General features: G+C 36.3%; 1 protein-coding gene across 7 annotated transcripts in view; it reads right to left on the bottom strand.

Annotated features, from left to right (window-relative positions):
• Positions 1 to 25,523, bottom strand: part of PHF14 (PHD finger protein 14) — a 164,509-nt gene that overhangs the window by 101,732 nt on the left and 37,254 nt on the right. For 6 of the 7 annotated variants that reach the window (XR_001860303.1, XM_017729331.1, XM_017729333.1 and 3 more), the window contains exons 7-13: positions 24,920 to 25,066; positions 22,052 to 22,322; positions 21,389 to 21,495; positions 19,941 to 20,036; positions 18,292 to 18,395; positions 16,787 to 16,918; positions 8,301 to 8,469 (exon numbers count right to left, since the gene is read on the bottom strand). Coding sequence is in view for 6 of the 7 variants with exons in the window: in XM_017729331.1 (XP_017584820.1) it covers positions 8,301 to 8,469; positions 16,787 to 16,918; positions 18,292 to 18,395; positions 19,941 to 20,036; positions 21,389 to 21,495; positions 22,052 to 22,322; positions 24,920 to 25,066 (1,026 nt within the window). In the remaining variant the exon portion in view is untranslated. The remainder of the gene's footprint in view (positions 1 to 8,300; positions 8,470 to 16,786; positions 16,919 to 18,291; positions 18,396 to 19,940; positions 20,037 to 21,388; positions 21,496 to 22,051; positions 22,323 to 24,919; positions 25,067 to 25,523) is intronic. The other variant, XM_017729329.1, reaches the window with a different exon arrangement.

Genomic DNA, 25,523 nt, shown 5'->3' with positions numbered 1-25,523 from the left:
ACAACCAAAAAAGCACTGTTTCCAGTTCCTCCTTTGCTTACTATGCTAACTGGTTAGAATTTCCTTTAACTGTTTACACACGCACACAAAGGCAGCAAAGAGGCCCAGCACACCTGCTCATGCCATTCTAGCTGGGTATTTTAGGTAATTCAGGGATTTCACTACATTAGCATGCATGCTTCTGCTTGCAGACAGAAAAGATGGCGATCCTTATTACGCTCATGCTTCTAAACCTCTTGGATGCCACAGAAACAATATGGTCATATTCACAGGGCTCTTCTTTCCAGCACTGAGTTTCTGATACCCCTAACAGTGCTGGTACTACAAAGTAAGTATTACTTTTATTTGCAAAGCTGAGCACAGGAAATTTAGTTGGTACTCCAAGTGCTCCTGGAGTTTGGAGGCACGGGATATCATTATGAAAACATGCATTTTCATTTGACCATTTCATATAAATAATTCAAAACTAGTCTCAGATTTCCTGTTTAAAAAATTAATGAAATTACTGAAGACATACCTGGCTTTCAGAACTACTGGTACTATGATAATTTCTTTCCTCTGCAAAAAAGTCTGTAGCTGTTGTTTTGTGTGTGTGTTCTAATTTTAAGAGGGAAAAATGTGAATAACTTTAGATGTGTTGATTTTTGGAGATCTATAAACCTCCCATTTCTTGTTAGAAATAATAGCACATACTGTTTATGTTTCCCCGACAGACCTGTGGCTACAGTAACTACTTGAAAAAGACACATAGCTGTCTTTTACACACGCTGAAATGCACAGGGAAGAGGATCAGTATAAGATTACAACCATGTTTTAATTCTGGATCCTATGCAAATTCTTCAGACATTTTCATTTCTATCTTATATCAAGTTGTAGCTGACACACTAACGATATACTTTCACAGTTTTACCTTTTCTCAAACTATGGTTCATAGATACATATCACACACATCAAAAACCTCCAAACCTCAACTCTCACTTATGCAGCCTTTCTCATATACTGATAAGGATAATCTAAAGACAAAAAAAAATAAAAGGAATCAGTAAGCATTAGAAGCCTATATAATCATTCCAAACAAAGAGGTCATGGCAAGGAGAATTTCATTACTACAGAACAGAGGATAACTCTGGTATGAAACACAAGCAAAACAGAACACACTCAGAAAACAGAACTGGGAAAACCTTCACTATACCAAAAAAGCGACTTAAAGAAATCACTGCACTAACTATCAATAGCATGCATAAAACAAACCACAAAAGCCTGTGAAAAAAGCCACACAGGTTGAAACTGCACAAATAACGTGTTCTCTATCCTGTTACACATTAACCATAACCATTCTGCCAAGATAGCAATTTTTAATAATCCATGACGTCACCCACCCCTTATGAAAAGTTAGAAATTACAAACTTCCTTTTGCCAATGAAAAAGTTATGATGAAACCAACTGCAGAAAAAAATCCTTCTGACACTCTTTGCTTTGTTAAAAGACAGAAGAAGTGTTCAATTGATGGCACCACATAGGCATAAAATTATTTTAAATAAAGGTAAGGACTGCCATGTAGACACCAGATGGCACACTCGTTCAATACAGATCAAAGCGAGTATCTTAAATGGTACATATCACTACTATTCAAAATATATCTCTGAAATAACTATTAAATTGTCCAGAAAAATGACAGTAATAAAAAGGGAACTGTCAGACAAACAGAAACAGTAATGAATCAAAATATGATTACAAAAAAAACCAAGTCAACCATAAAGCTTAATTACATAGAATTACGATTTTTCTCTATTTTTTGTTTCCATTGTCTTCAGAACTTTCAATTAACTTGTAACTACTGTTTCTCAGGCTTAAACAAGTAACAGAATTTGATAAAGAGCAGGATTGACTTCTATCCTTTTTAACACTAATTTCCTCCAAAGCACACACACAGAGAACTGAAACAGAAGAATGAGGACAAAGAGGCCAAAAGACCTCAATTTTCAAGTGTTGCTAAAACAAGTGATTCTTTCCTGGAAAACTCAATTTAAGAGTACTTATTTGCAGAAGTAATAGATAGGCCAGTTACCTTTACTTACAAAGATATCAGTATTGACACCATTGGAATACTATTTGGAATATGTCCATCTCTCCATGCCACTGCAGCATGAAAAAGTAGTGATCTTTCACCTGCAAGGTTTTTTTCCTTCTTGCTTTCTTAAAAATCAAACCAACCAACCAAAACAATCCCCAAACTCCAAACAAAACAAATTAAAAAAGAAAATGTAAAACTCTGATACATTCCATTTGCTTCAAGCATTGTGGAAGAGCTTGATCTTACTTCACTCCATTCTGAATTTGATCTGAAGCCAGAAGAGTATCGTGTATCCATGTATTTGGCAAGCTAAATTAATTACTTTTAACATTTGTGACATTACAACATGTCATAGACTCAGTTGAACTTTTCTATTAATTAATGAAGAAAACGAAGTATTTTACAAAGTTCATTATAATGAAATCCTTAAGTTTTAGAAAGTTGACTGACTACTGGTTTTTTTTCTAGAGCATTTATCAGTTGACAGAAATTAATCTTTCAATTCTGTATGTCAAAACCATAACTAACTAACACAGACTTTTTACTGTTAAACAGAAATTTACTGTCTGTTCCTCTTGATTACACACAATGCAATTACAGAAAAAAGATTTTCAGGTTTCAAATTAAAAAAATAGGTAAAATAGGTTTGGTATCAGAGTATTAGAATACTTTATTTATTTACAGGCTTCAACTATTAAGCTCCCAAAATTCTTTAATTTCACCTTTATAACACTGGGTAGATAGCTGCTTCTCAAGAAAAAGGAATAAAAAATGGAATTTCCACAAAAACAAACCACACACAAAAAACCTCCTCTAATATGTTCATTAAGAGTACCAGGATCTGACAGAATTTATTGGAAGATGGAATATTCAACAACACAAACACTACCTAAATTCAAAGGATACACCTGCATCCATACACCATACACTCTCAGAGCACAGCTAGCCCCAGCTGCACAAACTTACTTTAGAAGATGTGTATGTATGTGACATACAGGAACTCGGTTACACTTCCGGACAATAGCATATATAGTAGGCAAAGTACAGTTTACCAAATTTTTAAAAGTTCACTGAAACTTCCTTAGGATCATTTTTTTAAAAGGACAGAAGAAAAACCCTTATTTTGCAAAAATGTTAAACCAGACTAACAAAACTATTTTAGCAATTACATGTTTGATAAAAAAAAAAAAATCTGTGTATTCCTTTTTATTCTAGGACAGCAAATGAAGTCAACAGACTGTTAAAAGCTGTGTTTTTATAATATGGATCACCTCAAAAAGACTCTGAAAATCTGAACATACATAGCTGAGTAAAATCATTAATCTCTCGATTTACTGCTGAAAAATGCTATTTGTATCTCTTTAAAGTATTTTCCAAAGAAACAATCTATTCTATACTTTTAATCTTTATAATAAAAAAAGGTGAAAAAAATTGTACAGTTTTGAAAAGCAAATGCTAAAAAACATATTCAGATTTATAGTAAATATAAGGAAGGTGTTTATAGATATCTGGTTTAGGCAATTAGCTATTGGTTTCTATTAGCTCTTTGCTAATCATTAGCTATTAATTTCTATGAAATAAATTGGAAGCAGAAATAATGATTTGCAATGATTATAAAAGTGTGAAATTGGAATTATAAAAATAATAGATGTTAAACAAAGTTTAAAAAGTTATGCACTGAAATGCAAGAAATCTTTAAAAGGTCACTACATATGGCTTGAAATGTATAAAGCATAAACAATTCATTAAATTCTGTCTGTAAATACAGCCGTCATATAACAAAATTAAGTATAAAGACCTAATGTCTTGTTTATTTACATTCATTTATAATTTGTACAGACTCTGGCTCAGAGTAAAAGTATGGTATGTTTAAATTCACCCTCATATATCCACTTACATGGTCTTAGGAAGTTTAAAATCAGAAAAGTCTTCTTGTAAACTTGTTACATTTTAATGTACAATATGATAGTTGCTGTCTCCAAAACAATGGAGTCCAAACAGTTGGACTTTCTCTCTGTCTTCCCAATTCTTTGAAACAGCTGCTCTACAATGCAGAAATGACATTGGCCTGTTACAGGTTGAGGATGGTCACCTCACAAACAAGGACACAGACAAGGCAGAGATGTTTAATGCTTTCTTTGCCTCTACCTTCAACAGCAACGATAGGCTAAGGGGTCCCAGTGCCCTCAGCTGGAAGACCATGGCTGTGAGAATGATAAATTCCCAGTCAACCCTGAATTTATGTGGGATTTACTGCTCCAGCTGGACCCCTTGAAGTCTGTGGGGCCTGATGGGATTGATCAGAGAATACTCAACTGTCTGATGTCATTACAAAACCTCTTTTGATGATTTTTGAGTGGTCCTGGGAATCCAAGAGGTCCCAGTTGACTGGAAGCTGGCAAATGTCCCAGTTTTCAAGAAGGGCAACGGGGACCCTGGAAACTACAGGCCTGTCAGTCTCACTTCAGTGAGAGGTAAAATCATGGAGAAGATTATTCTGGGAGATACTGAAAAACTCTTGAAGGACAACAAAGTCACCAATCAGAGCCATCATAGCTTCATGAGGGGAAAGTCCATCTTGTCAAACTTGATTTCCTTAGGTTATAGTGAATAGGGTGACATCAGACTGGCAACCTGTCACTACTGGGGTTCTGCAGCACTCCATACTAGGCCCAATTTTCTTCAACATCTTCATAAACCACTCGGACACAGGACCTGAAGATACACTAAGTAGGTTTGCCAATGATACTAAATTGTGAGGAGCTGCTGACTCCCTGAAAGGCAGAGAGGCCCTGCAAAGGTCCTAAATGAGACGGCTGGGAAATCACCAATAGTATCAAGCTTAACAAGGGCAGGTGCCAGAATGTGCAGGTGGGATGATGCAACCCTCAGTGCATGGACAGACTGGGGAATGAGAGGCTGGAGAGCAGTACCACAGAAAGGAACATGGGAGTCCTGGTCGATGGGAGGTTGAACATGAGTCAGCAGTGCCCTGGCACCCAGGAGGGCCAACCATGTCCTGGGAGGCATCAGGGACAGCATCGCCAGCTGAGCAAGGGAGGGGATTGTCCCACTCTGCTCTGCACTGGGGCGGCCTCACCTTGAATATTGTGTTCAGTTTAGGGTGCCACAATGTGAAAAAGATATAAAGCTATTACAGCTATTGTATCTGAACTCAGAAAGAGTTCAAAGGAGGACTATAAAGATGGTGAAGCACCTAGAGGGAAAGACATGCAAGGAGTGGCTAGTTCAGCCTGGAGAAGAGGAGACTGAGGGGAGACCTCATTGCAGTCTCCAGCCTCCTCATGAGGGGAAGAGGAGGGGCAGGGACTGATCTCTTCTCTCTGGTGACCCGTGACACAACCTGAGGGAATGGCCTGATATTGCATCAGGGGAGGTTTAGGTTGGATATCAGGAAAAGGTTTTTCACTCAGAGGGTGGTTGGGCACTGGAACAGGATCCCCAGGGAAGTGGTCACAGCACCAAGGCTTGCAGAGTTCAAGAAGCATTTGGACAATGCTCTCAGGCACATGGTATGGTTCTTGGAGGTGTCCCATGCAGGGCCAGGAGTTGGACTTCAGTGATCCTTGTGGGCCCCTTCCAACTCAGAATATTCTGTGACTCTACGATTCTATATAAATATGCAGTGAAATATTTGAAAGCTAAGAGATAGAAATACTAGAGAGCACTCACAGGGTTCTTTAAAAAGCTTATGTAGCTTTTTATAAAACACTTATATGGTGTTTTATAAAACACTGTCCTGGCACACAATTAATGCGGAGAATTGTACAAGGAAGAAGCATTATCCTGACTGAATAACCTACTTCAGTGTTAGTTCCCTCACACTTCCAAATTACAGAAGGAAACTGAGTCTCCAATGTCATGTAGAAGCTGTGAACACTAGTGTGCTCCAATTGTCACAGGTCTCTGGACATTCTAGTTTTGTCTGGGATAGAGTTAATTTTCTTCTGAGTAGCTGGTATAGTGCTGTGGTTTTTGGACTTAGTATGAGAATCACAGAATATTCTGAGTGGGAAGGGACGCACAACGATCATCAAAGTCCAGCTCTCAAGTGAATGGCCCATACAAGGATCAAACCCACAATCCTGGCATTATTAGCACCATGCTCTGACCAACTGAGCTAATCTGGCCTAATGCAGATAGAATAATGCTGGTAACACACAGATGTTTTGGCTGTTGCTAAGTTATGCATACTTCAAATCAAGGACTTTTCGGTGTCTCATGCTCTGCCAGGGAGGAGCTGCATAAAAAGCTGGGAGGGAGCTGACCGAACTGGCCAACGGGATATTCCACACCATAGAACATATACTAGGGGAGTTACCCAGAAGGAGGCCAATCAGTCAGTGGGTGATGCTCCTCTTTGACAGAGAAGCCCTGCCCACAAGGCAGCAAAGACGCTATCTTGCAAATCTGTATGTTGTACAAAAGTAGAGAACTGGAGAGAACTGAAAGAGAGACTGAAAATTCAAGCAAAAGAACAAAATCTTTCTTAGACTGGCAGCAGTGATTTTTCCACAGTGCAGTGCCATACAGTGACACAACACATCAGTCCGCTGAAAATCAATTAATTCTGTATTACATACTACAATGTGTATAGATTTGATTTGGCACATGAGGTGCCAAATCACCAATGTAGCACCAGTTCAGCACATCACAGCATCATGGCATGAGGGGAACACTTCAGAGCAATCAGACTTCTCTCCATTTTGCACAGAAGAACCTTGGCAGTTATTACATGAGCTTTAGAACAAACCAGTCTTGCATTCCTATTGATTTCTGAACAATGCCTTATACCACTCCTTTTTTCATTACAACTACGAAGGTCTTTCCTGCAATAATTTCAGTTCTCTTTAGTCGCAGAATCATGATTCTCCACACCCTAATAGCACTACATTAGGTATAAAAAGAGAGAAGAGAAAGAAAGAAGAAACAGGAGAAATGAGAGACAAAGAGTTCAGTAAGCAGAACACCAGGTAAGTCTTCTTTCTGTATGAATAACAGCATAACAACAGTAAGTTCAACCTACCCAGGCAGCTGTAAGATTCTACAAGCTCTTAAGCAGAAGGAAGAATGGTACTTTCCCTCAACAAGGAAAAGAAAGAAGTAGTAGTTTCTCAAAATTTAATTTTGGATTTCTCACACTCCTCATAGTTTGAGCTAAATTCATCAGCTTGGCTTGAGTCATTCTTAAAGTTCTGAGTCACAGACCAGGAAAGGGAAGCCATTAGGTAAATCAAAGCTGTGGCCCAAAATTAAAGCAAACATTTAACATTGGGTCAGGAAAATACTTGCTTAATTCTATCAGTATATGTTAAGTATGGTATGTGCTAGTATAATCATAAAATGTCTGGAAAGCTTTGTGAAGAAAATAAAGTTGTGCTGCATGAGAGATGAAGTTTATTTAACTACAATGTGAGACATTGTAAGTATTTCTTGATAATAAGGAATATATTGGAAGATGAACCACTTACGTCTGAAGGGATATGGGAACACTACTCATCCCGTAAACTGGACCTAAATGCCCTTTGATATTTTTATGTACTTTTTATAGGTGATATGACACATCACACATGAAAAGCCTTGTTTTATGAATAAGTAAGAGAGCCAAATTTAAGTAAAAGTGCACAGTGATTAATAAAAAAATTCTACTTTCAAAGGAAGGAAAGATGCCAAATATTTCATCAGTACAGAAAGCATGAGCTTTTGCTTGTCTTCTCAAAATTCTATCAACCAAGAAAGTTTAAGAAAACATACAATGACTAGTAAGACTAGGAAGGCAAACAAACTGAAATAACAGGGTGCTGTGATGGTCACAAAATGTGCAGTTAGTCAGCAGGTTGCCTGTAGATAAGGAAATGACTAATTACTTTACAGCTATAATTCAATATATTTAAATCTTCCCCAGTAAGTGTCCTTACTACTACAGCGAAGAAGAACTGTAAAGGCTAAGTTTAAGTGCAAACTGAATTTCTTCTTAAGCTTGTACAGCTCTTCAGTTAATTACCATGTTTCCCAGCTTTCTACTTTAGCAAAACTGTATTTACCACAACTAATAAAGCACTAAAAGGAGAAAATGGAATAAGTAACAAAAACAGAACATCAATCTAACTGAAATAACTCAGTTCAAAATATCCACAATGTAAGTCATCTGAAACAATATTATTATGAATATGAGCCTCAAAACATCAGCTCCACCATCATTTACCGTGTTCCTGATTGGAATTTTCTTCGGTTCTGTAGGCACATCCTGAGGAACAAATTTCACTGGTTCCTTAATTTGCCTCCTTGATCTTTTGGTCCCATCTGGTAAGGTTTCCATGGCGATATCAGCCTCCATATCACTGCTACCTGCCTGGTCACACTCTGAGCATTGCCTGCAAAGTAGAAGATTTTCTTTTTAAGACTGCAGTCACACGAGCAGAAAAAGAAACATATTGAAGTGTTTGTGTTTAAGATAAATTCAAAAGTCGAGAAATCAAATGAACACCTAAAACGTACACTTTACGCAACCAAGCAAAACACAAGTAAGATGTTCTTATATTCCTGACAGTATTTAACTTTGAAAACCAAGATTTTGAAAGTAGGAATTAATCTTCAAGAAATATGCACCCTATTTAATCATTTTCATTCTACCACATCCTCATTTTTAAAGCTGCCCACTGATCTGTAATCTATTAATTACTGCTGCTGCAGTTTAATTACATTATTATTCAGTGGTTTGGATTGGAAGGGATCTTAAAGATCATCTCACTCCCACCCCCCTGCCATGGGCAGGGGCACCCTCCACTGGACAAGATTGTTAATCTTTACATTGACATGCTGCTGAATTCATTCTGATGAGAGCATGCTTTAGTGGCAGGGATTTGGAGGACATGTTTGTTATGAAAATTCATTTTAATATGTATTTCCTAAGGGAGTGGGTTTTAAATCTGAAAAAAATAGTTAGGAGAAAATTAAAAATACAGAAGCTAGAGACATATATTAACAAACTTTGAACACTAAATTGAAAAAAGTTTCTGAAAAAAGTACAAAATCACCATCAGAACTTCAAAATTGAACAGATGCTAAAGTAATGCTATTAATATGCTCCATAAAAGAACTAAGAAAATAGGAATTCATTAAGATATGTTTTTATTTGCAAAAAGTCATCTTATGCAAAGTCATAAATGCGGATGTTCATTAATGAAAACATAAAAATTATACTCACTGGTAAGAGTCAGTTTTAATTACTTCCCACACTACACTTCCAGTTCAAAACACTACAAGTCTATTCAAATGAATTCCAATCCACCACTGTTCTCCTATTAAACATGGTTTTTTTAATAATACAAACTAAAAAAAAAAAAATCAACATTATGTTCTGCTATTAACTGGCATTAACAGGGATAATAAGCACATTAAAATTATCTAAACGATGGAGAAAATTTGCTTTGGATGGAGACAAAACAAAAAAAAACATGTATTTAATTATTTGAGGTTAAATTTTAGTACACACTTATGACAAGAAGGCATATCCATCCTGTATAATCAAAAGCACAAAGTCAGATACACACGTTGTGTTTGAGTCCATTTCTTCCAATTTGCACGTTCAACAGGAATAGTTCTCCTGTGAAGTTCAGTGAGGGATAAAACAATATCAAGTCCATTAACCTTCCATGCTTTCTAATTCTTTCAGAGTAATCCAAGCAGTATAACCTCAGATCTCTCCTGGCTATACCAAAAGACACCAGGAGGCAACATGGTTTGCTAGACAGACCAGTGGCTACCAAGTCAGAATACAGGGAAACTAGTCATGGATTGGGTAACAGATCAGTGTAACCCTGACTAACTCAAGACCTTTCTCCTTTAACATTTCCATATGTCAGTTTTAGATAATTCTGGCACATTATAATGTTATGAAGGTTCATCATCTTTATCTCAAAAGCACTTAAGACCACTGTAAATAGGACACATGAAAGTACTTGGAATATTTGCTGGTCTAGAAAAGCAGAATAGGGTAGATTGCAGGAAAGGTAACAGTTTCTCCCCTCTCTCATGGAAGTATGGAGTCTTTATGAGTAGCCAAAACACAAGGAAGTCAGTTTGCATACTTTTCAAACAGTTTTGGGCCAGCATACAAGAGTATATTTCTGTATTCTTCCTTCTTGTCCGGGTTACAGAGAAAAGGAGGATGGAGTTTTTAGCACTGTTTAATTCTGTACCACAGACATCATCACTGGGGGCGTGGGTTCGGCAGCATGAGCTGAGTGCCAGAAACTAAAAACTTGCCATCTTGATTGGATCTCTCCAGAGAGAAGGTGCTGGGATCAGTCGGCCCCAGCCCCCTCTCCACCACCACTGGTGGTCCCCTTTCCATTCCAAACCCCCACCTGAGCTGGCACAGCCAGACAGAGCCCAAAACCCTGTCCAGAGCTGGTGGTGTGGTGCCAGTGCCGGCCATGGGGGACTGAGTAGAGCAACTGAGTAGGGCAAACGCTGCCAAACACAGCCGGGCGCAGCAGTCTGGAGAAACAGCAGGAAGCACAATGCCAGCGATCTGGCTTCTAAGTTTCATCCCAGTTCTTTGCTGGTTTCTTCAGACTGGGGCAAGGGAATGTTAAGCTGCAAGGGCTCTCCTCAGCTTAAAGCCTTTGTCCAGAGACCATACTGGCAGCACTATTTTTGGGAAACATTTTTGTTTGCTCCCGGGGGTGAATACCCTTTTGTGGGTAAAATACTCTCTCTCATATACATTTTGCTATTAATACTGCTGTGGTTACTGATTTTAGTAAATCTCTCCCTATTGTTCCTCCATTATCAGAAAGGGTGGGGGAAAAAGGAGTAGCTTATTTGGAGTTTTGTTCCCTGTGCTTGTTAAAATGAGCATACTCCTCTTTACAAGCCTCGGTTTGCCACACACAGAGTACTTGTTAACACCTCTAGGCCTTAAGACACTAGAATACAGAAAAATATAAGGTATAATAGCTTTCACAATGCTACTTTTTACGGTCATATGTTTACATAAATTTGTGTATACACACACAAATACGTATTCACAAGCACTTAAGTAAATAAAGGCACACAGACCAAACTACTACTGCTTTAAGATTTTTGGAGAAAGGCACTCCAATGATGAAGCAGAGAGAAGCTTTAAGTAACAATATTCCCTCAAAATCTTGCATATCTGCTTAGCTAAAAGTTACTTTGAGATCTTTATTTTTATAGGATACATTGTCTTCAAGTCGTGCAACCCAAAGCTTTAAGGTGAATTTCTATTTGGTAAGCATCAGAGAGCATGGCCCTCCATAACACTGCAGCACCAGTCATGTCATTAATTTATGTACTGGAAAGCACAATTGAAAGTAATTACTATGATCTGCTTATGCAGATGTAACCAAGACCTATGAAAATGTTCAAAAATTCTATGATGAGCAGTTCTTACAAAACGTTTATTTTGCCCATTATTATGGCAAAAATATGCGCTATATATAAAGTAAAAAAAAAAAGCTTCAATAACTAAAGAGCTGCACTAAAAATAAAGCTTTTATAAGAGAAAAAAATAGTCATAGGGTTTTACAACAATATTTGGAATTGGGAACCAGTTTCTTGGATATACCACCCTGCATGTATGATTTAAATCATTCCTGTTTCTCTCTGTGTTATTACAAGGGAAAGACACCATATTTCTGCTACCTGTGTTCAGACAGTTCCACAGAAAATACCCATGCAGATCAGTAAAGTCCTGAATTTTCACTATTATCCTATTTAAATATATATAAGTGAAGCACTTTAACTTCAATGTTACTGAGGAAGACATGAAACATCTCAACCAAAAGATGAGGCACTGCATGCAAGTTCCTTAAATTTCGTTTTTAGGAACAAGCTTGCTCTGAAACAGGTTGTGCAAATGTGAGAGCAATCAAAATTACAAAAAAGGTAGATCTAGAAAAGAAAGGCAAAATCATACTATGATGGGGGTGAGGGTGTTGTGTGAATCACAGAACAAAACTTCACAAATATACCAAAGGTAAAGCAGGAAAGGAGTTATAAACATGAACTTACAAGCAGCCTCTTGATTTACCAGAATGGGCTCTACTATCATAGTCAACCATGTCTCATCATCCCTATTACAAAACAGACAAGCTTCAACTACAAAGCAGTTTGGCTATTAGCTCCCACAGAGCCACAGAAAAGCTGTTACAGACACACACTCCTCTGACTTGGAAACAATCTCCTTTCAGCTCTTCTTATAGTTTATTTCAACTTGGTTCTTGAATTTGAAGCACTCTTCCCATTCTGCTGTTTAATCCCAATATAGTCATAGAAAACAGCCTATCACTTCTGTTTGGCTATGCCACAGTCATGCTCACTTCATTTCAGCTCTTCAAGCACAAGCAGTGAACAGAGAACCTGTCACAGCAGGTCACCTTTAGAACTACTGAAACAATCTTCGACTACCTCTACATCAGCAAGCATTGCTATGCAACATAAACAAAATTACAGAAGAAATGGTGCCAAAGAATCAACTTTCAGCACACAGGTTTTGTTTTGCTTTTAGTCTGGACTTGCCTAATCTGACCCACAGAGAAAATCGGTAGCAGGCAATAATATGCCTACTTCTAAAATGTGCCTACTGCTAGAATTATTGGAAGTGTTTGTTCCATAAAGAAATCTCAGTACTGATTTGAAATCTTTTAATCATGCAGAAAGTCTTTGATTAAGCACTAACAACCTACAGAAGAAAAAAGAAATTGTGTGATTTTGTTGCGTTTTCAATCTAACTTGGTACAAGAATCAGAGATAACTTCCCATGTCACAAACATCTTATCAACTCAGTAGTAGTGAGTTGGGAAAGAGCGTATTTACATGGCTCAGCAAATACCACTACCATGCTTCCAGAAAACAGTTCTGTCCTCGGTATTTAAAAAGGAAAACTGTATAGTTACTTAGAGTGGGGCTTGTTTTCAATAAGGAAGATGCAGGTCTCATGGATATACTCTCTGACAAACCACCTCTCGCAATGTTTACAAAGAATTAAGCCACTTTGAGCTCAAGAAACATGGACCACAGCTTTAAGATGACACACTCTGGAGACAGAAGACAGTATATTTGAACCAAATATAGTTGTCAAAAAGCTTCAAAGAGCACCTTACAGAGTGTGAAGTTACAGAGCGTAACAAAAAAAATTGCCATTTGCAATGACCCAAACATCCTTCAATTAGGACAAGTTACAAAACATAAAAATACGTATGTCACATTCCACTCATGTTTATGTAAGTTAACCCAAACATCCTTCAATTAGGACAAGTTACAAATACATAAAAATACGTATGTCACATTCCACTAATGTTTATATAAGTTAATAATTTTATATCAGTATCCAGTGACCCAGGATGAAAAAACATTTGAAGAGGTGCTGGATCAGTAGTGAATGAATGAGGCCAGGACTATGAATGAATATCCAGATACTGCATGAATGTTCATGGGACTACTGGTCAGGAATTCTACAGCTCATACTGTCCTGTGGCCAGTACTCCCTACAGCAGTCACCACTAAAATAACTTGGCCTTCTAAAACAAAAATAAAAACAACCAAGCATAATACAACCATTAGTCCTTGTTTTGTCCATCTCAGTTCCTAGTATTTCATATGCTACCAGAAGTTACCACTGTCTGTCAGCAATCTCATTCCAGTAGAAAGAGCTAATCCTTGTTGGTACCTCCCAAGTATTTTTTTTAAAGAAAATGTCAATATTTTACAATTAGATTCATTATATAGTCTGCCAACACTTGTGCATTGCCTTAGTACCAGTTAAGATCATTCTCTACCAGGAAAATGCACAGTTCCCAGTCCATCCAGAATGGCCAGGAGCATAAAAGCACACAAGTTGCCAGCAAGAATGATAAGACTTAGTATTATGATAACATGTGACTCAAAATGATATTCAACTGTTTAATCAATAGGATTTCTAGGAAACCGAGAATTTCAAATTTTTAAATGAAAGTAAACCACAGCATTTCTGTGTATGGTTAAAACTCCTGATCTAGGAGTTGGACTCGACTCTTTGAACTCAGGATATTTTATGCTTCTACTTTGAAAGCACAGCATCAAAACAGGCATAAATTAATGCTTTAATGTATTATTACATAAAATAGTTCCTATGCTCTTCATCTCAAATCCATTTGAAATGAGGACAGGCTTTGAACCTACTTGGTACAAACTGATGTGTAAGATGTTGTAACTGTTACCTTGAAGAAAACTGTCAGGCCTCCAAACAAGGAAACTTCTTAGTGTTAAGTGTTTTAAACCAGTTAAACTAGTAAGCTGTGAAACACCGGTGCTCACCAGGTCTAGAGTCTTACTATGATTTTGCTAAGACTAAAACTGTTAACTCATTTTAAATTTTAGAAACACTGAGATAACAAAATATAATTTGTGCTTTCTTTAACAATTTAGCTTTTAAATACACAATATATTTAATTCTTTTCTCTTACTATTAACATATAATACTGGATTTAATTTAACAATTTCAAAACCCTTTTTGGTAAACTGTAATTTAAATTATTAAATGCTGAGCATGAAACAGACAAAAAGTATAACTATACCTATGTAGCATCACACACATAACCTGAATCACCTGACATCCTCAAACACAATAAAAAGGATGAAATTTATGGAATAAATTCATGTTAAAATATTCATTGTTTAAACAAACATATACTGGTAAAGTACATGACTGCAATCATCAAAACTTTGGCAAGGGCTCAAGTTAGCTATTCTGAGTAAATTATTAGCAATGATAATGGAATAGAAGAAAAACCCAAACAATCATTTTTAATTGTTTCTTGATTATTATTTTAAAAGAGACCTAAACTCAGTGTTTTTAACCACTCACAAATGAAGTCTTTCAACCTGCCTAGTGTTTCAAGGAATTTCCTACTATACCAATTTTCTTTTATCTTTTTGCTAAGTTCCTATTATATCCTATACAAATATCTAAAAAGTACATGGCCCCCATCTAAAAAAAATGCACTTTTATTCATATCTTAATCAAAAGAGAAAAACTGTATTCAAAACAGCAGGGGAGGACACACCTGCTGAACTCGAACTTGGATTAAGGGTCTGTTCTGTATGCTCTCTACTGATCCTGAAAAGAATACATAAAGGAATGTTCAATGATGAAAAGGATGCAATCAATGAAGCTCAATTTGTCTGCTATCATCTCACACCCCAGAATATGCCTGAGCTAATTAGAAGTAAAAGCCAAGTTTGTGATCTGAGATATCACTGAAGCATGAAATTCACAACAAAGATAAGTTATAGCTTTGAAATGAAAGAGCTTTACTACCTAACCTGACCTATCTTGCCTTTAACAGCTACTGGGAATTATAGTCTTACATCTATTGGACTGATAGCTTTTAGTGAGCCTTTTCAACTTTGTTAAAAGCAGAACAAAAATCAAATCCCCTGTGCAAATGAAGAAGCTATCTAAAAATTAAAAAAAAAAAAGCTTCCATGTAAAATAACTACTTGGCAAATTTGACAAAAGAGATCTAAAGTCTCACATCACACACTACATTAAATAATTAAAGGAATATTAGGTTCAGGAAAGTATTAGTGATGGTGAAAACCTTTTTGAGACTTTCATCTTTAAAAAAAAATCTCTATTAATTTACTAAGGAAATTTATTGAGGTAAATACAGGTTTTGTCACATTAAGATATAAAAAAGAGAGGCCTCCCATTTTATGTACTGGCCATCTTGTTCTGCACACAATCTTCAAAACTAACCAAAGAGATGGCTGAAGTAAATGTTTTATGCAAGTTCTTTAAGAACAAAAATTTAGAGATATATGAAGAAAAACAGAAGATAATCTTTTTCTATTAAAATAGTTTTACTGTATTTTTAGAAGCAATTCTTATACTATTCTGATTTGGTACCTTAACATTCAGACAAGGTGATGAATGACTCCTTGAGATGCTGTACACTAACCTCTTGCCAGCTACAAACTGTTTCTGAGTTTGTTCTAACACATTTCAGAGCAGTTTAAACATGGAGGTTGCTAACACTACAGAGCAGAGCAAGCTAATTTTATGACAGTTTGGAAATCAGCATTTTTGCCACCTTACCATTTCTCCATTGTACCACTTAGCTTTTGTTCTGCTCTGCAGGCATGAAAGAACTTTAATTCATGGAAATGTAACTGCAGTAAGTACAGTTATGAACATACTTCTGCCATTGTACATTTGAGTCATAAGACAGCAGTAAACCCAACACTTCCCATTTTGCAAGAAACAGATCTATTACTTTTATTTAAAAATATTACAAGTATTTGCCTGAAAATCCAGACAGAGAGTTGCTTATCTGAGTCCTAACATAAACAGAAAACCGAGTCTTCCATTTCCCAAAAGTATTCACCTATAATTTGCTACCACTATTATATTGCAGCAATAACAATCGCAAATGAACTCAAAACCCAACCAAAATTACAACTATAACCTATTTTTACATAGTGGCTAATAATGAGAAAATCTTTACAACTTTTTTTTTTTTTAACCTTGAAACATCACTGCTAATAACCTGAAAATAAAAAATTTCTGTTCAAACTGCATTAAAGCAATGTCTAATCCACTCAGAATTTTCAAATCTATTCATATTTACATCCTACTTTAAGTACAGAGACAGCACAAGAACACATCAACTGCATTCTTACCAGTAACTGTTCTTGGTCTTCCTTGGCATCCTTGTAAGAGGTGGATCCAGGCAACCAAGATGATAATGGAGTTTACAAGTGTCACACAGCAGCAGTAGGTGTTGATCATGGTTCTTCTTGCAAATTCCACAACTTTTCATGTACGTAGCAGAAAAGCATTATAATTACATATTCATAAAGAATAAACAATACACCCCAGCACACTCCCCAGTTTCAATACAAACATGTGGCAACTTCAAACTGATGTATCATTTACGTGCATAATTACTTTTTGAAGTAATTGTGGAGTAATTTTGGAAGGGTTTAAGGAGCTTCTATCTAAGTACAATAAAAGCATAAAAGGCTCCTAATAAGATTTAGCAAAAAATGGCTTTCAATTTAAATTTTTGAGGGCTTCTAACAAGTTAGTAATCACTCAATACTTCAGCAAAATGTACCAGTAGCAAGTGGAAAAAAAATACAACAAATACGTAAACAGAAAATTACACTGCTAATATCATTCTGAACAATCAATCATACACTTATTAATTACCCTGAAATAGGTCTGTGCTGCTATTACACTGGGCAATGTAACTCATCAGAAATTATATCTCCTTTTTATTATTATTTTAGTGGAATTGAAATCTTAGTTATTTTGAAAAGATAGGTGTTCACTGATTGCACTATAACACGGAACTGAGTGCATTTGAATGAAACAAAACTAGTGAAGCATGACTCCAATTATCTGTGTACATCCAAATTGCCAAATCCTCAGATCACTGCCACGTTTTCAAGATTTCTACCTCTTGCAACACTAAAATTAACTTTTCCTTATGTAAATCATTCTCTTCAGTTAGCATGCTAGCTGGGCAAGACACTACTTGCTGTGGCTGGATGCCTGGCTGCTGCTCTCTAGATAAACAATAGACCATGTCACTTCTCAGCTGTGGTGAGAAAAAAAGATCCTAGATGATGTGTTTTGCATCTGGGATTCTAGTTTATGTCCCACTATTAGGCTTAATAAAAACCCAGTCAGTAGCTTCACAGCTTACAGAAGAGGGGAAAAGGTGGAACTATGTATGACAGAGTAAGTGAATACATTTTATAACCTTGGGAGTTAATAAAAAGAGAAGTAGGGAAATTTAGCATGAGCAAAAAGTGAGAATTCTTATATGACAAGTGTTTTGTGCATAAAGGAATCGTGACTGAACAGCATCATCACTGTTCTCAAAATCATGCACTCAGAGGACTGCATTCAAAGAACAAAGTGACCAGTTAGTTTTGACATCAAAAAAACTTCAGATGCAAGGAGTTAGCTTTGTCCTTAAAGCACTGCTGTCAAATTAGCAAAAACACCCAAGTTTTACTCATGTGTGGTAGGGTGAAGAATTGACCACTGTTCAACTTAGCATTCAAACGTACAGAAAACAGTAAAGCATTTTGTTAATTAAACACTGAAGCAAACAATTCTGAAACTGTAACTTGCTGGATACTGTTATCTATTCTGTCAAAGTTTAATTACTTGCCTATAAAGTACTGCCGGAAGTGTAGATGCCTTTTGTGTTCCTCCTTCCTTTTTACTTGGTTTCCTTTCCTTTGGAGCCCGTAAAATTGCTGGTATGTTCAATTTCTATTGGATTTGAACAAATGCAGTACACATGAGTCTTGACACTTTTAAAGAACATTCCACTAATCTCAATGCATGAAGAACGAGACACATAATAATGAGTGGGAAATTGCTTAGCTAGCTATTTTACAGACTACACATTTACTCCAATATGATTCTGTAATATAAAGTAATCTTAGAGAATTTTTTTCAATTCAGTAAGAAACACACGGAAAGACTGGCTTTTAGAATCTTTCTTCAAGCTTCCAATATAGGGATGGACAAGGATGCATTTCTCTAGGAAGCTGAAACAAGCAAAGGCAAATTCATGAAAGTGACAGAACACTGAGGCAGTTTATTTTCCCCAGCATTGCAGCTACACTGGTGCTCGACAGGTTAATTAGAAAAATTATCTTATTGGACCAAGCCCTTCACAAAGCAGACAAGACTCTCGTTGGGTTTCTACTATCTGCCGTATGCTGGCTTCTCAGACAGCAACCATCTATCAAAGTCATTTCTCAGCAGCCCCATGGGTCTGCATCTGTTCAACCAACTGGAAAAAAAATGTCATGCAAGCTGTGTAAATGAATTCTACTCAGCTTTTCATTCTTTTTTTTTTCAAATTTCGTAACATTTGCATCAGGAAATATCTCTGCAAATACTTACTCAAAGGAGGGAAAAATAATCTTGGTTTAAAAGATACGTTATGCAAGAATTCTTCTTTGCAAGTAGGAGAGGTAGGCAGACAAATAGAACTAGTAAAAGGTTGCATATCTTAGGAACTATTACTGCATAAAGAAAGTGTAAGGTTCGTTTTCTGAACAGCAGCACAAGCTCAGCAGTAACAAAGGGCATGCCAAAATTGTGAATAATTGTATTTCTGCATTTTCACAATGAACAGTTTCTTCAATATCAAATCATAACTGGAAATTATTGCAATCTCCCTCTCACATCCAAAATGTCCATTGACATTCAATACCTCTGACATAAAACATATATTGAAAACACTGCAAAAATCTACACTTCTCTTTTTTCCCGTATCAGTGGGAACAAAGATAATTGCTGGCAACAGGAAGTAACCCAAATCTTCTGTTGTCCTAGATATTTATATTCATTTGATCAAAATATTCTCCTCTGTCTAGTTACACACCATTACGTAAATACTGCATTTAAAAGGATTTGTATCTTATAAAACCCATAAAGAGTTAACTTATCATTTGAAGCCTACAGTAACTAAAGACAACTGGAGACAAAAACAGTAGGATTAACTCATGCCTCATGCTGAGATTCATCACAAATGACAGGTCAATCACTTATACCAAATGAAAGAATTTTGCAAACAAGAACACTATTGCAACAACAAAATGAAGCTACACATTCCCAGTAGGTGGTTTGCAGAAGTCTAGGTACTTCAATCAGGAAGCATTATCCCCCAAGTAAAGCCTGGGTCTGATCAAATCAAATCAATTTATTCGGCCATAGAAGTGGCAGAGAGAAACAAAACGGCCTATTCTTGGAAAACCTGTTCTGCTGGTTTTTTCTGTAAAGGGGGGCAAGGAACCAACCAACCTGTCCAATGATTCTACCCAGCAGAGCCCAAATGCCTTGCCCTTCATTTCGCAGTTTTCCATTCATATTTTGTAGCTCTTCCAAGGACTCACACAGCTGAAAAGTTTAAAAAAAAAAAAAAAAAGGCAACAGGAATGAAAAGCCATTAACAGTAATTCAATAAAATTTACTCAACCTCTTACTTATCAAGGGTGCATTAGTTTATTGTGGGAATAGAAAAACAGTGAAACTGGTATCAATATAGCTGAGATCAGTACAACCATTCAGTAATTTAACAGAACTAAGACAAAAACCAGAGCAGCCACTTGTTTTGTAAAGACCTAAAGAATTTCAGCATGGATATAAGGTTTCATAAAGTCATATGGAAAGGAAAACTAAAATACAACAATATTTTCTATGTGTTGTCCATACAACATATATAATCTTGTAGGCAGCAAGATTATAGCACGCAAACATATAAATGAATTAAAACTCTCTTTTGCCACACTCACAGAAAAAGAAAATTTAAAATTAAAGGATGCAAGCAAAAAAAAGGGGTTTTTTTTTCTCCTGGCACTAACTGTTAGGTTGTATATTTTGGGAGGTAACTATTAATTTGGTTAAAAGCCCCAGGCACAACTTCCTTTCCCTTTATCATCTTTGGGAAGTTCACAAGGATCTGCTGCTACATTTTCCATATGTTCTCACTTAAAACACACACCAAACAGTTTAGGAATTAGTAGCAACACCATTTTTTGTCATCATTAACTAACACTTAATAGGCCCCTGAATTCAGCAAGAATTGCAGCATGTCATCCGTCACAAAAGGTACAGTGTATCAATGTTTCAAAATATTTAATTATTAAAATAAACATTCATTTGATAAAAATGCACAAAATTCTTTTTTAGTCATAATGATGAGTTAATAAAAAAATATATTAGCAACATTTTGGGGGAGCAATGCCATAATTTATGGGCATCAAATTTGTTATACCCTAAAAAGCATGCAGAGGACACTATGGAGGTGTGAATACTGATAATTTCTGTCTAAAAAAATAGTCATTAAATCTAAGCCCAACTGAAGCTGTAGTTGACATAAATAAATAAATAAATAACAGTCTGAGTATCCTAGATTGCCAATTATCAAGCAGGGCTCCAAGTAGAGAATCATGCAGGTTCAAACAAGTCCATGTGCAATTTGTTAGCGGACCTCTCCGTGGGGTCAGTCAAAGAACTTGTGTCCAGTTGAAGTATCACATTTTAGAAATTGATACTACTTGTATGGGAGAAGAAAGACTACTGAGTATTTTTAAAAGAAGAAGTATGTTTTTAAATATTACTTTTAACAGATCAATAGTTTGCATCTTTCACTTTCATCCTAATCTTTTTCCAGGGAAAGAAAAATTCTATCAAAGTAAACAGCAGCAATACTAAAATGGTACAATGGTTTATCAGCCCATTTTTTTTACCTTATTATACTCCACATGAAGCTTTTCTTGCTCATTTTCTAACTTATCCTTGATATTCTTCTGTTCAGCCATATTCTCCTGGATTTGAATCATGCGCATATTTCTCTCTATTTAAAAGAAAATCGCGTCATTTTCTGTTCTGGAATATACATTTTCAAGTTTTATGCACTAAAAAAAAAGTGAAGCAATCGAAAATGAAAAACCGTAACAATACAAAACTATGGCCTATAGGTTTATTACACAGAGTAGAATGAACAGTCAAAACATTTTTGTTTTGCTGCATAAATATTGTAGTTAAAATGATGAACTTTGATCAGGATCTAGCACACAGTCAAAAAGTCATGCTATTCCACATAGAAATGGAGGAGAATTTAAGGAAAAAATATTATACCAAAAGTTACTTACTCCCTTCTTAAAGACAGTTTAGTCTCCTCTTTATACTTGAAAGATTTTATTCTTTTCTGAAATGTCTTTAAAAAAAAAAACTTTGTGTACACAGAGACTCCAAGAAATAATACCTGACCTAAAATGAAGTCATAATCCACATTTATCTACTATAAACAATTAAATACAACGAAAATAAAAAAGCCAATTAAATAACATAGCACAATGCAGCAAAGTGGTACCTTTCCATTGAGAAAAATAAGGCATTTTCACCCTTACCAAGGTAATAATTCACAAAGTCAGCAGTGAGAGCTGGTTGTTTATGTTTTCTTCTTCCATCAACACTGGAACTCGTATCCGAAGTATCCACTGGAAAGATGTCTGTGCTGATTCCCATCAGTTCGGCTTTGCGCATAAGCTTGCGTATGGCCGAAGCACTGCTCGTGAGCGGCCGCGGCAGCTTCTCCCTGGGAACCCAGGCCTGTGGCCTGGTGGTGCGGGCCAGCTCCGCCTTGGCACGGTACTGCTGCAGCCTGGCATTGATGCGAGCCTGCAATGAAGAATTCCACAAATTAAACACATCAAGGAACAATTCACAATTAGTTGTGAGTTGTAATTTGGAACACATCTGCATTTTGTTTTCATTTTAAAAGCTGCACAATCTAATCAAGGTCATTTTCACTCCAGAACTCCACATCTCAAAAAACAGACATTGCTACAGACATTCCATTTTACTTCAAAGCACACACACAAACGACACTATCCTTTCACTAGGTTTTGGAGCTATGTACACATTTCTTGATGAGATTTCCCTATTGATGAAAGCAACAGATGATTGCTGGCTTTGAGACAACCCCTTCTGATAATGATAATTTGACTGGACTGTGAAAACTCACTACTGGTAAAAGCTTTGGTTGACCTACCACATATGCATTTTGATATACTTAAAATTGGTATCCATGTGAGCAAAAAAAAGTTGATGAAGAGCATTATTACCATATTTGACATACTTTTGTAAGAACTCCTTTCACAATGCCACTTCTCTTTATTAATGTTAAACTTGCTGATTATAATTTGTCAAAAACACAATCCAAACAGAAGTGAAGCAGACAAGAGAAGCTCACAATATATATTGCTGGTGACATCTGTATATTTGTGACCATCTGGGAGACCTACCCCAAAAGATCGAGCTATTACTGACAGTTGGAAAACACTGTCTTGAGGGAACTCTATGAAGTGGCAATTCTGGCAGAAAATGACATCAACATACAAACCTTCAGAGGCAAAACTCCAGCTGACTATCAGTTAGAAGCTGTTTACTTGCCTGCACAAAGAAGAAACTAAACTAATGTGACTGCCCCACCATATGGTGTGAGATACTCCTGAGACAAAAGCAAAAAGTGTGCATATACATACACACTGTGGTGAAGGAACATCTCTGACTTCAAACAGAATCATTGAAGGTAGTATTGCAGACAGTTTAACACATTATAGTACGGACTAGGTCTTGAACATTAGTGACCAAGAAACACAGGAAACATGGCTTACAGGTCAGCTCTGACCTCAGTGGCTTTTTTCTTGGAACCATAGCAGCAGGCAACAGGTCCACCTACAGCCACCACTGTTCAATACCAAAGCCACCAATAGTGAAAACACGTGGTTGTACAAAATGTATGCAAGTTATCATACCTATATCAAGGTGCCTATAACAATATGTCAAGTAACTCCACCTGCAGTTTTCAGCAGTCATTCTTTCAGTTTCCAAAAAAGTAATCCAAATAATTTAGATTAAAAAATTGCAAGGTCTTGGATGTGGGGAAAAGAGGAGGGAGAAAGGAAAATGCTGGGAACTTACCAGCATTATCAGCACTGAGTAACACATGCCTGAAAACAGAGGTAATAAGGCCTGTTGGATCCAAACTGATACTGCACAACCAGCACTTACCATTATCTTGGGTAGTACTCATTGTAATGCCTCCACTACACAGGTGCATTTCATATAACTCAGAGCTGAGTATATTCAGCAAGAAGTATTAAATCAGTTTTACATCAAGCTACATGAAATTCAATACCCCATAGAAATATTGCACTCAAAATTCTTCTACAGTACGAGTTTGCTCATGCTCATTCTCAACAGCATAGGTCAGTTTAAATTAATATTCTCTTCTCCTGTTCAAAGATCTCTGAAGAACTAGAAAGGTAAGATTTTTTAAAATACGAAGTTTGACAATATGAAACTGTATTTCTTATCATTACACTATAATTCTCACTTCAGAAAAAACCAGTCCTCTCCCATAAATGATTTCCACTATTTACAGCATCTGCTACTTGCTACAAATAAATTAGGCAAGTTTCGTTCAGGTAACAAGCTGCTTTTCTGCACAGGTGTGATTTTTCCATGGAATGCAGTTCAGTCTAAGCAGTGAAGCAAACTATGCTAGAAATTCCCTAAAGGACACACATTGAAGCATATGAAAGTATGCAGATTCCCTCAGAGGGATTGAAACCTTTACATCAACAGGACATTTATCAGTTGAGCTTATGCAGTAACTAACAGTTTTAAATGGATCTGCCACTAGACAGAGATACAGACTTGCCTAAGGCTTTCAGACAACGCCCACGCTGTAGCACAGACTCACTTCTTTGCATACATTATTTTTTTCCCTTGGAAATCTTTAGTATGAAAACACCTGGCACACAGAATTCCACTTAGACCTACAAAAATGGAAATTCAGAAATAGAAAAATGCCTGATTTTTTGTCTGTCTTTTTTTTCTTCAGAATCTTGAAGAAAATGTTAAAGAAAATCTATGGATTACAATGAAAAAGTAATTATCAATTTTTTGTCTCAAAACCTAAGTAATATTTTTCAATTCGGACAAGCATAGATATTAATATTTGATATTTATTGAAATATATATATGAGATATAACTATATAAGACATATATCTATATATATATACACACAGAGAATTGCTCTTAGAGACCAAACCCTACAAATAGTTCACTGTACTGTTAAATGACCATGCACTATCAATATATTACCCATTTAATTTCCTACAATAATTACATTTTTAGGTTCTCTTAATTTCTGTCTTGTTCAACATGGATGATTAATGCAGAGGCATTTGTGTCACGAATACAATACCTGAGCTTCTGGCGAAAGCTGCTTTTCTCTTTCCTGCAAGGACATTTTACAGTAAGATTGTAAAGCCAAGTAGTTCTTCCGCTTCCATTTTCTGTCTAACCTGTCCGCATGCTGTTTACAATAAGCAAAAAAAGGGTCAGCTATATCCTGTTTCAGAAAAAACAAAGGGGAAGGAACGAAAATAAAGTAAGACATAAAGTAAGGCCAAAGGGCTCTGAACAGCACAAACATTCTGGCAATCAGTTCCCATGTTCGAATGGACATGTTTTTAAAAACAACTAAAAAGTATGTTTCTAAATCAATTTTGTCACGTTGATGCCATCTACAATGTAAGGTGTATGTTTTTAAATGCATTAACTATTTAACTCTCTACTAGTCAATATCTGCACTATATTTGCACTCCCAGGAAAAAAAATCCAGCAAAATAAATTCCTAAGTAAAAATCCCTTTAACATATAACATGCATTAACTTCTTGTTGATTCACTGTGCCTTATAAACTAAATCCTACAAGTGCAAAACAATTCTGAATACTATCAAAGGCAATATATTTGGTTTCTCTAATGTTTTTCCAACTGTTCTGGAGGCTATACCCTCACATGATTT

The sequence above is a fragment of the Corvus brachyrhynchos genome, unplaced genomic scaffold (genome assembly GCF_000691975.1).
Source record: "Corvus brachyrhynchos isolate BGI_N302 unplaced genomic scaffold, ASM69197v1 scaffold142, whole genome shotgun sequence".
NCBI lineage: Eukaryota > Metazoa > Chordata > Aves > Passeriformes > Corvidae > Corvus > Corvus brachyrhynchos.
Note: the sequence above shows the minus strand (reverse complement) of the source record. Positions and strands in the feature narration are given on the sequence as shown.